Genomic DNA, 14252 nt, shown 5'->3' on the forward strand with positions numbered 1-14252 from the left:
GTGAGGGTAATGACATGCGCCTACAACTGCTTCTGTACGATCTGGCCGGCTGCACAATAGGAAGGACAGGAACATCATGTCAAGATATAATACTCTATAATCGGACGGATCATGCGTGTATTTGGAAATACAAAAATGCTATGTGAAATGCTTTTTGCTCCACTAGGGGGCGGTTAGACCTAGTGTTTTGTCTATGGAAGCTTCATGTAATTTTCTACTCTGCCAGAGATGACTGAAATACTGCATGAATCTTGCCAACCAGGAGCATCAAAGGACCTGTGTCTGGAGTATAAGGAATGATTCGGGTGCTCTGATATATGGACCAGTCTGTTAGTTAGAAGCAGGGATGTAAGTGTCAGTCATTCTCGCTGTCTGTAGGAAACCAAACTTCCCTTTTCATGTTGTTGAACTGATTTCTATATCCTGAACAAAGAGTCCCGGGGAAGGAAAAAGGAACTGGTAGACGAAGAGTCATTCAGAGGACACACTATAATAAGCCGGGCTGATCCCATGCAAAAAAAATGCTAAAAATACTCAGTGGGATCATCTTCTCACGACTCCGCACTCAGGGCGGCGGCTCCTGGCATACAAGTTATTGGGAGACACCTTAGTTACTGGAGCTGATAGATCCCCTGGTAGTCACTTTGAGGGGGAAACTCCTTTAATTTAGAGGGACTTAAAATGGATATCTATGTAGGATAGAGGATCATACATGGTCAGTGTGGGTGCTGCGCCCCTCTGCTTTAGCTTCATAGGTTGACATTTGGTGTCCTGTCACCCTACAGACCCGGTGTGATTGTTATCTCCTATTCATATAATGAGGGATAACAACCTGATTGTTGGGGTCTTTCTATCACTCCCAACTATTATCTCAGAGTCCTGGAGATGTCCCAACACTGCCCTCTGCTATCCTGACCTGCAACTACATAAAGGAGACCCTGTGGTCAGACCTCCACTCAGCCAAGGGTTACCCCTATCATTTTGGACAGTCACATGGCATCATATTCCCATTATATGCCATGGATGTCTGAAGGGAGGACAGAGCTGTTGTATTTGTGGTACATACATAAGGATCTTGGTTCCTACACATTGCAGGTTTTGCTGCAGATTGTAATGAATTTTGACCTGTGCAGCACCGAGCTTTTAATATAATTCAGCTCATCAATCACATGAAACAAATCCTATGTAAAAAAACAAAAAACCTACATGATGGACAAATATGTATTTATAAGTATACAGACTGTCCTCAGTTTTAGTACAAAAAGAATCATGGCTGTTTTCTTCCAAAAACAGTGCCACACCTGACCATAGGTAGTGTGTGGTATTGCAGCTAAGCTCCATCCTATACAGCAGCCATGTTTTTCATCCTCGGGAGAACCCCTTTAAGATGATTTTGTATGTAAGTCAGAACTGCTATATTTTATAATTGTGGCTCCAGACAATTTTTGTCACAGTGACAATTACATTTTCAAAGTTTTGTGCTGTAATGGGACCAAGGATTATCCATAAAGCTTCATTACAGACGCCTTACAGCTGATCATTGCAGCCGGAGACTAAAGTAACATCCAGAGACTTCAGAGGTTACAGAGGGAGGAGGGGTCCATCTGTAACTAGGGGTCTGTTGTGCTTAAATTAGGGACCATCTGTATTATCTATCACTAAGTCTGTGCTCAGATTTACTACATATTTGTTCCCCCCCAAAAACAATGATAATACAATACCGTACAGTTATGTAAAAACAGACAAAAATAATTTACTTGTAGAAAAACACACTTTTTCAGTTCCTCCTTTTTCATGAATAATATATAAAAAGTAAGAGCAGGCGGGTGGTTTTCTTGAGGGGAGACGGGGTGCTATAAGTTACGATAGATATTTGGACGCTACAATTAGGGCTTTTGCACATGACTGTGTTGTGTCTCTGCTGCATTGAACTAGGTTTTCAGTACAGACCAGAGCCCTGCGGTCATATGAGTCCGATTCCTGTACAGGGGAATATGCAATGGCACAAACATAGACAATTATCAGGTTTGGGGTTGTGTAAAGCTGTAGGAATGTTTTATGTATGTCTCCATGGTAACCGACTACAACCAAACCATGGGTTGTCTGATTCCATCACATGGTTTGCTTGTAGTAGGATACCATGAAGAAACACAGCTCTGTGCAAAGGCAATCAATATACACAGATAAAGGGCACTCACCGTCTGCCATTTTATTACTGCATGCCATAGCCTTAGTGATTTATGGTAAAGTGCGCCATTTTCTTTATACCGATCTGTCATTGATTCATTTCTTATGTTACCAGATCTGTGTTTGTCACATCCTGTGTGGGACACAGATCATGATGAATCTGTGACAGGGGAAGGGTTAACCATCAAGTCTATGTCGGCCTCCTCTTCCACCTCCTCACCGTCCTCTATGCTGTTGTGTCGGACGTGCTCGGTGGTCTGGTGTGTGAGTGGGATGGAGAGGGCACGGTACACGGCCTCCACTGTGCTCTGGGACACGTAGTAACTGAGATTGACGGAGGGGATCTTGGACCTCATTTCTTCTAGGCACCGGTATGCCTGATGAGAAAGGAAGTATAATGGGTCAGCATGGAGGTGGACAGATGTATGTGTACACAGCAGAGACTGAGCTTTACCGTACCTTCTGGAAATCTCCCTGCTGCGCGTAATGCTCCACCAGAAACCCGTACACGTCGCCAAAGCGGACGGCACTCTCCAAATCCGGCTCCTCTAGCAGCTGCTCACACTGTCTGATGGCTTCTTGCTTGTCAGCGGAGTATGTTCTGTGATGGCAAGAGTCAGAATGGATCACACATAGCAATGCTGAACAGGTAAGTGTTCATATTACAGATCCATAATACGGCAAATGCTCGGATGAGGATTACCTCCATTTGGGGATGAAATCTGATAATGTATTCCCAAAAAACATGTGCAGTCCCTATAAATTCTCTATAAGCACCAAACAGTTACTTCTTTTTGCTTTGCCTGGTGCTGGTTACACTATACAGCAGGATGTTTTAGGAAACTACTGTATATGGAATGAGTATTTTGCCACTATACTGTATGTTCCTTTAAGTATATAAGGGGCACACAGCTTGACCCTCTGAGAGCCAAAGAATGGGCAGATCTGAACATGATAGTAATGTTTGTTAACCCTGTACACATTACCTGCGAGCCTGAATAAACCTCTTGACTAGGGTAATTTTGTTTTGCATGTCAGAAATTCGTCTTTCTTGCTCTTCTGGGCTCCGCATCTTGGCTTTGGACAAGCACTTGTAAGCCTCCATCATGGCCCCCATTGCCTTCTCGTAATTCTGATATTCATCAATCTCCACCTGCGAACAGACACTTAGTCAGGAAGAGACCAGGAGGGTCGTCGAATGATGGAAACGCTCTGTACAGATCGCTCACCTGAGCGCAGGAATCATAGAAGCCGGCCAGGAGGTCCAGGGCTCTGCCCTTGGTGTAGAACATGATGATGTTATTGACAATGTTGGGATCTTGCTGCCAGTCCAGTGACTGCAGGTAATTGGCCGCCATTATGTAGATTTCTTTCTGACGGGAGACTCCGGCAAAAAACACAATCTTCTCAGTGTCTCCTGACTTCAACAACGATCTCATGGCCTGGTAGAAAGGAACAGGTGATAAGTCACAATCATATAGAGAGACCTCCAGTCACAGGGACAGGGATTGGGGATGGACTGTGTCATTCCATGGCGGCCTCCCTGCTCCCCTTCAGCCCGTCCCCGGCCTCCCTGCTCCCCTTCAGCCCGTCCCCGGCCTCCCTGCTCCCCTTCAGCCCGTCCCCGGCCTCCCTGCTCCCCTTCAGCCCGTCCCCGGCCTCCCTGCTCCCCTTCAGCCCGTCCCCGGCCTCCCTGCTCCCCTTCAGCCCGTCCCCGGCCTCCCTGCTCCCCTTCAGCCCGTCCCCGGCCTCCCTGCTCCCCTTCAGCCCGTCCCCGGCCTCCCTGCTCCCCTTCAGCCCGTCCCCGGCCTCCCTGCTCCCCTTCAGCCCGTCCCCGGCCTCCCTGCTCCCCTTCAGCCCGTCCCCGGCCTCCCTGCTCCCCTTCAGCCCGTCCCCGGCCTCCCTGCTCCCCTTCAGCCCGTCCCCGGCCTCCCTGCTCCCCTTCAGCCCGTCCCCGGCCTCCCTGCTCCCCTTCAGCCCGTCCCCGGCCTCCCTGCTCCCCTTCAGCCCGTCCCCGGCCTCCCTGCTCCCCTTCAGCCCGTCCCCGGCCTCCCTGCTCCCCTTCAGCCCGTCCCCGGCCTCCCTGCTCCCCTTCAGCCCGTCCCCGGCCTCCCTGCTCCCCTTCAGCCCGTCCCCGGCCTCCCTGCTCCCCTTCAGCCCGTCCCCGGCCTCCCTGCTCCCCTTCAGCCCGTCCCCGGCCTCCCTGCTCCCCTTCAGCCCGCCCCCGGCCTCCCTGCTCCCCTTCAGCCCGCCCCCGGCCTCCCTGCTCCCCTTCAGCCCGCCCCCGGCCTCCCTGCTCCCCTTCAGCCCGCCCCCGGCCTCCCTGCTCCCCTTCAGCTCGCCCCCGGCCTCCCTGCTCCCCTTCAGCTCGTCCCCGGCCTCCCTGCTCCCCTTCAGCTCGTCCCCGGCCTCCCTGCTCCCCTTCAGCTCGTCCCCGGCCTCCCTGCTCCCCTTCAGCTCGTCCCCGGCCTCCCTGCTCCCCTTCAGCTCGTCCCCGGCCTCCCTGCTCCCATTAAGCTCGTCTCCGGCCTCCCTGCTCCCCTTCAGCTCGTCCCCGGCCTCCCTGCTCCCCTTCAGCTCGTCCCCGGCCTCCCTGCTCCCCTTCAGCTCGTCCCCGGCCTCCCTGCTCCCATTAAGCTCGTCTCCGGCCTCCCTGCTCACCTTCAGCTCGTTCCCGGCCTCCCTGCTCACCTTCAGCTTGTTCCCAGCCTGAGTATATTTCTTGGTTGCAAGGTGATAATTCCCTTGTCGCATGCAGCAGTCAGCAATTCGTTCCAGCAGTTCCCGTCTCGCTTCCTCGCTAAGCTCCTTGGAGTTTTTGGATACGGTCATCTTTTCAGCCATGTCCTCTGTGATGATGAGATTCTGCTCCAGGCACAGCTGCAAGGCATCATAGTACTGCCGGACAAATACATAAAGGCATTGAACGTGTGCATTGTACAAAGGCTGTAGTTGTCTTTTCCCACCAAAAAATTCAAGGAATCCTTGCTCTCCACTAAACATGCAGCGCCATTATGATTACATTTTGATGCTGTTGCCCCTACTATGATCCATGCAGTTCTGTCCTCTGCACTGTGGTCAATCCAAGAAATCCAGGCAGTGCATGGTCCATGAATCATGGTCCATGGTCCCCTGGAAGGGCTCTTAACCTTAAATCAGAAGCAAAGTGCAATCATCTACTAAGCACATCGATGGTGCCCCCTTCTTCCCTGACCAGCATCATTTCTTCAGGTGATGTGTTGGTGACATGGAAAAAACTTACTTTTTTAGCTGCCAATAGTAATTCCACGGCTTTCTCAAACTGGTTGTGCTGGATGAAGAAATCAGAGCAGCGAGCGAGGAGAGCCGGATCAGACTTCTCATCCAGATCCTCCGCTATTAGCTGAAGAGCCCCAAACTGTTCAGTAGCGAAGGCCAACTCCAAAGCCTTGGACAAATGACCGGACTAAAAGGAGGGGAGGAGAAAGGGAAAAACATAATATTTGATGACCTATCCAAAGGATGAGTGATAAGTATTGATAAGTGACTGATCAATAGAGGTGACACTGGTCACACCTCCAACAATCAATCTATTTGTACCAACATGTGAATGGTCAGGCAGGTGTAATGCAGCCCCACTCATCTCCATAGGACTGCATCCCATATACATATAATGGCCTTTCTAGAATTTCCTCTTTGATGTGAAATCTCACACGTTTACCATTGAAAACAAAAATCTCTTCCAAAGTCATGTGAACATGAGCAGAGAAGAGTCATATTTGCCTGAGATGAGTCAGGTTGAGGGTGACTGCAGGTGAGGGGTCAGTTCAGTTGTCCCTTTCATTGTATCACCCAGAAACATAATGCTGGGGTCATATAAAAGATTTTTTTTGTGGTTCTGCGATTCACAGAACTGAAGATCCAGGCAAATAAAAACATAATTGGAAACGTGAACTGCAGATATAAATCCAATCCCTGCCTTTTCTCTAGTTCTGTAACTCACAGAACCACTAGTCTGATGCTGTGTGAAAGATGATATTCTTATCTTTAAAAACATGTCTCTAGGTGCTATAGAATGGAAGATAGGATTGTGTGAACTAACTTTACCTACAGTCTCTAAACTTGACTCATCTCTGACAAATATGACTCATTTGCACATGAAAAGAGGGAATTCTAGAAAGTACATTTCATAACCTACCTGAGGGGGCTCGTAGTTTAATATTTTAAAATCTGGTCCTTTAAGCAGCACTATAGGAATGTATAGAGATGAACTGCAGACTAATACATCACCGGATCAGAAAGTAAAGGCCCACAGGCTGGTGGGTAATGTAAATTGGACCGGTGTAAATGAAAGCTCTTGGTTACAAGAATATAATTTTAGCAGATGCTTCTCATCCCTTCTACCTTGTGGTATAACATGACGGCTCTATCCATCTGCTCTGCCTTCTCTTCATAATAGCGAGCGGCGTCCATCATGTCTTCAGGGGTGCTCAGCAATGCCAGGTTCATGAGCTGGTCATCCAGATTATTCTCCTGTATGGGAAGAAATATCATGGTGACGGCTGATATCACTGGATAGCGCGGTAATAAGTGTATGTACCTACCTTGCACAGCCTGATGGCGTTATTATACGCCTGGGCCCTGGTATAGAAATGCACCGCCTGCTTCAGATCCCCTTGGCTCTCATACTGACGTGCCAGGTGGTAGGATGCCGCCAGGTTTCCAGTCTCATTGGCTATTTCTGCCGCCTGGAAAATAAAGCAGCTATTATTCCTTGTCTGCAGATAACCTGTACGTAAGGAAAACTCTACATACATAATACCGCCACATACCTTCTGAATGTTGCGCAGGAAGCAATGCACTCGCACCAGGGACAGGTAGTCTTGCGCCAGCTCGTAATACTTCAGCGCAGTATCCAGGTCTGACTGACTCTCCAGGTACTGAGCCCACCACTTCCAGAGAATCCTGTATGAGCGGGACAGGGAAAAAATCCACTGGGTCACAATGTTACAAGTCAAGCATCAATGTGGACTTTGTACTCCCGCTACTAGAATGACCCAATACTAATTTGAGAACAACAAGTACGAGACCGACCACCTGCACTAAAGGAAGACTTACAGAGATCCAACCCAATCCAAGGTAGTTTTCAAGGACCAGGATAATTCCATGTCCCTGGTGTAAGTAGATGTGAAAGGTAAGATGCTCTTAAAGGGAACCTGGCACCAGAATTTGCCTCATTAAACTACTTATTCCCTCAGGTAGGGGATGAAATGTCCTTTCTAGAATCCTTTTTATATGTAAAATCTCACTTGAGCAGGGAAGAGTCATATTTTGCCTCAAGTTTGGAATAACTTCAGATGCTTCTATATGCGATTCTATCCCTTTTTAAAAGATAAGAATCTCATCTTTTAGACAGCATCAGACATGTGGTTCTGTGATCTAAAGAACCAGAGATACAGGCAGTTAAATTAAAAAAAAGGGGGAACGGGATCTTTATCTGCAGCTCACAACTCCCTGTTATATTTGGTTCTGTAGATAAAAGAACCAGAAGTCCAGGAGTGATCTGACAAATGAAGTTCTTACCTTTAATATGACACCAGAAGCATGTTTCTAGGTGCTAAAGAACCTGACAAAGAGTGTTTTAAAGGGTGCTCCCCCTGCAGCCTGTAAACTAGATTCACCTATGACTCTTCTCTGCTCATTTTCACATAAATTTGGAGGAGACGTTTTATAGGTAAGCATAAAAAAGGGAATTATAGAATGTACATTTCACACCCAACCTCGGGGCCTAGTAGTTTAATGGAGTATAATCTGGTGACAGATTCCCTTTAAGATGGGGTGGTTAGTGTAGGGTGCAATTTTTGGTGCTCAAATTTGGGGCCTATGGATAGATTTGCTGTATGCGCATATTCTACATATACACTCACTGGCCACTTTATTAGGTACACCATGCTAGTAACGGGTTGGACCCCCTTTTGCCTTCAGAACTGCCTCAATTCTTCGTGGCATAGATACAACAAGGTGCTGGAAGCTCCTCAGAGATTTTGGGCATATTGACATGATGGCATCACACAGTTGCCGCAGATTTGTCGGCTGCACATCCATGATGCGAATCTCCCGTTCCGCCACATCCCAAAGATGCTCTATTGGATTGAGATCTGGAGACTGTGGAGGCCATTTGAGTCCAGTGACCTCATTGTCATGTTCAAGAAACCAGTCTGAGATGATTCCAGCTTTATGACATGGCGCATTATCCTGCTGAAAGTAGCCATCAGATGTTACAGGGTACATTGTGCTCATAAAGGGATGGACATGGTCAGCAACAATACTCAGGTAGGCTGTGGCGTTGTACCAAGGGGCCCAAAGAGTGCCAAGAAAATATTCCCCACACCATGACACCACCACCACCAGCCTGAACCGTTGATACAAGGCAGGATGGATCCATGCTTTCATGTTGTTGACGCCAAATTCTGACCCTACCATCCGAATGTCGCAGCAGAAATCGAGACTCATCAGACCAGGCAACGTTTTTCCAATCTTCTACTGTCCAATTCCGATGAGCTTGTGCAAATTGTAGCCTCAGTTTCCTGTTCTTAGCTGAAAGGAGTGGCACCCGGTGTGGTCTTCTGCTGCTGTAGCCCATCTGCCTCAAAGTTGGACGTACTGTGCGTTCAGAGATGCTCTTCTGCCTACCTTGGTTGTAACAGGTGGTGATTTGAGTCACTGTTGCCTTTCTATCAGCTCGAACCAGTCTGCCCATTCTCCTCTGACCTCTGGCATCAATAAGGCATTTCCGCCCACAGAACTGCCGCTCACTGGATGTTTTTTCTTTTTCGGACCATTCTCTATAAACCCTAGAGATGGTTGTGCGTGAAAATCCCAGTAGATCAGCAGTTTCTGAAATACTCAGACCAGCCCTTCTGGCACCAACAACCATGCCACGTTCAAAGGCACTCAAATCACCTTTCTTCCCCATACTGATGCTCGGTTTGAACTGCAGGAGATTGTCTTGACCATGTCTACATGCCTAAATGCACTGAGTTGCCGCCATGTGATTGGCTGATTAGAAATTAAGTGTTAACGAGCAGTTGGACAGGTGTACCTAATAAAGTGGCCGGTGAGTGTATATTGCAAATGGAGGAAACATTTATACACAACAGATGTGCAGAGGGAAATATACAAGTGTCAAGGCAAGTCCAAAAAACCCAACTAAGAACATGTCCCAACCAAGGTATCCAAATAATAGTAGAGATCTTCACTGTATAACGTGAAATATGAGGTCATGTACAAGTAGAGCTTCTTCCATGGAGTGTGTCTCCCCTTGAAGAGGCCCTGAGCCCAGATTTCATATTAAGTCCTTCCGTGTTGATCATCTTACTTGTCTTTCTTGTTATTGATGTAGGTCTCCAGGTTCTGCGGGTTATCCAGGAGCATCCTTGGAATCTCAAAGCGGTGGGTGTCCGACTTCTCAAAACTAAGGAAGACCGAAACCAATGGTTCAGTGACATCTATAGTTCTTTACATCCATCATATACGCAGAATTAATTAAAGGGACATCATTTAGTAAGATCCTAGTGTGTGGGTGGATACATTGGGGCTTATTTACTAAGGGTCCGTGGATCGCATTTCCGTTGGACTGTTCATGTTTTTCGGGATGTGCGTTGCTAGGACAGGGATTTAGAAGGGGATTGTGTCGCACTCGATCGGATTTATACACAGACAATGCAGTTCGGGTGAACTCCGTTGGCCGGGTAAGTAAATGTGCCCCAATGTATGAGTGTGCAGGTGCACTTACTAGGTGAGTGATGCATTACGGTCTCCTGTAGCCTCTAAGTGCTTTGCATAGTGGTAGTAGGTGGCTCTCAGGTGGACTCGGTCGTGGTTCTCCGCAGTCTCCATCGCCTTCTCCCACTGACCCCAGGCCTGGTACAGCTTATTCAGAAGGTCGTAACGTTTGCAGCTTTTGTAGAGCTGTTCTGCGTCTTCCTGCGGAAGTGAAGAGATGCAAACAATCATCCGGGAAATTACTGCTCACTTCCCATTCAAGTGTAAAGGAGCAGAGTTGCAGTTCCCCTGCTCCGCCACTACACAACGAACGGAGCTTTGTGCTTCCAACTCCATCCACCTGTATAAATATTAGACCTTCACCGACATCATAATGATAACCTGGGGACACGGCAAAAGTTTACCAAAGTTTTTAGCGTCTTAGCTCTACTTTCATGAACTGCAAAGAATCAGCTCCTTTCCTGACAAGCAGGACAAGAAGCTATTCCTATTGGCTGCCCAAAGTGTTTCCATGGAGCGAGCTGACTGAGAATGTGTGTCCACTGTACTGAGCTCATTATCTGGACCTGCACCTCACTATCCACTCTGAACACCAGGTGGCGCCATATTTAGTATGTTTTAAAGATCTCCACAATAATTATATGTAACCTACCAGCATTCCAAGTTGTATGGCCAACATGGCCACCCTGGCTTCTACCTCAGGCTCCTGCTCTGCCTCCCGCAGTGCTTTGGCACCCCGGGCGTGCCCCATTTTCCCAAGGCATACTTTGGCCACGTCCAGTCGTCTTGTCTTGACACACATCCGCGCCATGTTTTCCCAGACTGTTTCACTAAAAGCAAAAAAAAGTTACGACATAAGTTGGAGGAGATATTTGCTGACACCCCATGTGGCTGCGCGGAGTGGTCACACAACTTTTCCAGGCTCCTGTTGTCAGATCCTCCATGTTATACATATAGGGATACGCAGGATCTCCGCAGAAAGCTGCGTTATCTTGTGACCTTTGGATCTTGGCACGGCCCCGGGATTATGTCAATGTGCGGGATGTCGGATAGACGGAGCGCTGAGTGTTTATGGACTTGTCCTGACATGGAGTACAAACATGGTCCTACACGAGAACACGTACACACAATCCCTTCCCATCAGTAAACACCTTCCTATTCCCACCATCCCGCAGGAGGAGGATTTCCTGTTTCTAATCCAAGAGGGGTGCGAGAAACACAGGGCATGGATGACAGGGGAAGGCGGGCGGCTGATCAAGAGTCAAACTATAAAACACTGGAAAAATAAGAAAGATTAGAAGAACAGCGCCCCTCTTACTTGTAGGCTGAGAGTGGTATTGCATCACCACTTTAATCAAGCCTATTAATATCTCCCTTATCCAAGCAGCTGCATCCTGTGTCTCAGTGTCTTCTTCTACTCCGGGAGGGGGGCGAGGAGCAGAGGGAGCTGAATGAGCTGAAAGACACTGAGACACAGGCTGCAGCTCCCCCCTCCCCTCGACTCACCACACGCTACTGGAAAGGAGCCAGGTAATGTGAAATAAACTTATATAAAGTACTGACATGATTCAGAATACTGACATTGCTGGCATTTTTAAAATCAGCATAGTATAGGCTACTGGAACCTGTCACCAGCTAAAAACTGAAAGCCTTTGGGAAGAGCAGAGGGGGGACCCGGAATTATAGCTCAATGATAAGAGCACAAAGCCCAGCAGTGAGAGGACCCAAGAGCAGAAGCTACAATCCTGCAATATAAATCCCAATTTTTCAGACCTGTTGCTGCTAACAACATACACAAAAGGTATGACTGCATAGAGCTCCAGGGACAATATCTATTACTGTCTGCAGAGAGCACAGCAGTGTGAGGACCCAAGCGCAGAAGATACAATCCTGGAATATAAATCCCAATTGTACAGCCCTGCTACAATTGCTAACGTCATACACAAAAGTACGATTACACAGATTTCCAGGGACAATATCTAATACTGTCTGCAGAGAGCACAGAGAACAGCAGTGTGAGGACCCAAGAGCAGAAGCTACAATCCTGCAATATAAATCCCAATTTTTCAGACCTGTTGCTGCTAACAACATACACAAAAGGTATGACTGCATAGAGCTCCAGGGACAATATCTATTACTGTCTGCAGAGAGCACAGCAGTGTGAGGACCCAAGCGCAGAAGATACAATCCTGGAATATAAATCCCAATTTTACAGCCCTGCTACTAATGCTAACGTCATACACAAAAGTATGATTACACAGATTTCCAGGGACAATATCTAATTTAGACTGCAGAGAGCACAGAGAACAGCAGTGTGACGACAGTGCAGTGCTGTGGGGTCACACTTGTGGACAGATTCCTCTGGGTCAGTGGTGTCTCTATCACCTCGAACTGAAGGCACCACTTTAAAAATGACCCTTTATATACGGATCATGTTCATGTGGTTCTTATAGTACTTTCCTATGTGCGGATCTTTAACTCATTGACAGCCTGATCCGTGATCGGTGTGTGGCAGAGGATAAGGTGTGTACCCCGCTCTTCCTCTGGACACTCATCACATTAGTAGATCATGATAACATTTTCCTGCTACACTGTGACGCAGCCATGAGGCGGGGTCCATCCCCGTCACACGGAGGTTACGTGACTACTGGACTCTAATCTGTCAGGGAATCTCTCCGCTCTCCTTTTAGTAACAGCTGGAATATTCTACATGACGTCTCCTTAGAAGACTCTGTAGTTGGTGTCCCTCTGTTATTCCTCCTGGAAATACATAAACATGGATGTGCCCGTGTACTATGAGAAACTGTCCAATCAGAGCAAAAATGGAGGGGCGCGCCCATTCATTAGGGCAAATGTTTACACCCACTTGTCAATTTATTTGAAAACACTCAGGAGGAATAACAGAGGTCCAGCACCAGGAAAAAGTTATGGGAAAAGACGCTTCAGGACTGGTGTAAGGGACGGGGAGAGGTCAAGTTCCAATTCTCATGTTTAAAACCACTATAAAACTATGAAAAAGAAGTTGTTAATTTGTATATTATTGAACGTTGGATGAGATACGTGTTAACATGTAAAGATACGTTTGATACATGTAAAAAGAAAAATCTATAATGTAGCTGCCAGAAGGTTGTGCTAGAAAAAAAAAAAATACTAAAAAATACAGAGCTCTATAGCGCCCTCTTTTGGGCTTATTACTAATGACTGATAATGGTCCAAACTTTTTCTTCAAATCTTTTCCAGTTTTTTTCCATTCTTTTCACATTAGGGGTGGAAATAGACCTTTAAACAAGAAAAAAAAAACCTGTGATCAGAATTGCACTGAATGGGGCTTATTGATCAGGGCCGCTGTGACATTGACACAAAGGGGGTCATTTACTAAGGGCCCGATTCGCGTTTTCCCGACGTGTTACCTGAATATTTCCGATTTGCGCCGATTGTACCTGAATTGCCCCGGGATTTTGGCGCACACGATCAGATTGTGGCGCATCGGCGACGGCATGCACGCGACGGAAATCGGGGGGCGTGGTTGAACGAAAACCCAACGTATTCGGAAAAACCGCCGCATTTAAAAACCGAAAATGTGTCGCTTGGGAAGCGCTTACCTTCACCTGGTCCAGCTCGGTGTATTCCGGGGCGCGTTCCGATGCTTTTCAGCGCAGCAGCGCCACCTGGTGGACGGCGGAGGAACTGCCTTCATAAATCCCGGCCGGACCCGAATCCAGAGCAGAGAACGCGCCGCTGGATCGCGAATGTACCGGGTAAGTAAATCTGCCCCAAAGGGTTTGGTCAGGATGTGTTTGACGATCTATCCTCAGATGATAAATGGGGATGGAAGGGAGAGGGGGGGGGGGGTTGACAAATGACCCCCTGTGTCAATCAGCTGTTTGTTCCATGGCCGTGTGGTGACAACTGCAGTGCCGCACAGGGTTTAGTGGATGTTCTTGGTAGTGCAGCTCAGTTACATTGACCTGCATGTGTCGGCCCATGACACTAATGGATGTGAGGACAAATCTGTTGCCATATTACGCGCTGATTTTTGCGGTGCATTGCTTGGCTGAGACTTGTTGGCCAAGGGGTAAATCTAATTACTTGAATGTTGTCACCCACCCAGACATAGAAGAGGATAAAGATGACATAGAATGTATTGAGTTAAAGGAAATCTACCACCAGGATGAAGGATTGCAAACCGAGCACACTGACATACTGGGGTGTGCCCCCTCTAGCAGGATCTGCTCTTCTTTAAGCATCTTATTCCCTTGTTTTTCCGTAAAAAAGAAAGTTTTAAAAATTATGAGGGGCTC

The 14252-nt window shown here is 47.5% G+C and overlaps 1 protein-coding gene across 3 annotated transcripts in view; it reads right to left on the bottom strand.

Annotated features, from left to right (window-relative positions):
• Window positions 1-2196: 2196 nt before the first annotated feature.
• IFT140 (intraflagellar transport 140) overlaps window positions 2197-14252 on the bottom strand; it is a 54945-nt gene continuing 42889 nt past the window's right edge. For all 3 annotated transcript variants that reach the window (XM_072120256.1, XM_072120255.1, XM_072120257.1), the window contains 12 exons: window positions 10604-10781; window positions 9962-10152; window positions 9545-9640; window positions 6999-7131; window positions 6771-6914; window positions 6571-6699; window positions 5450-5632; window positions 4879-5085; window positions 3417-3629; window positions 3174-3340; window positions 2647-2788; window positions 2197-2564 (listed from right to left, as the gene is read on the bottom strand). In XM_072120256.1, coding sequence (XP_071976357.1) covers window positions 2337-2564; window positions 2647-2788; window positions 3174-3340; window positions 3417-3629; window positions 4879-5085; window positions 5450-5632; window positions 6571-6699; window positions 6771-6914; window positions 6999-7131; window positions 9545-9640; window positions 9962-10152; window positions 10604-10781 — 2011 coding nt within the window. In that variant the 3' untranslated portion in view covers window positions 2197-2336. The remainder of the gene's footprint in view (window positions 2565-2646; window positions 2789-3173; window positions 3341-3416; window positions 3630-4878; window positions 5086-5449; window positions 5633-6570; window positions 6700-6770; window positions 6915-6998; window positions 7132-9544; window positions 9641-9961; window positions 10153-10603; window positions 10782-14252) is intronic.

Source organism: Engystomops pustulosus, chromosome 8, assembly GCF_040894005.1.
Source record: "Engystomops pustulosus chromosome 8, aEngPut4.maternal, whole genome shotgun sequence".
NCBI classification, from domain to species: Eukaryota; Metazoa; Chordata; class Amphibia; order Anura; family Leptodactylidae; genus Engystomops; species Engystomops pustulosus.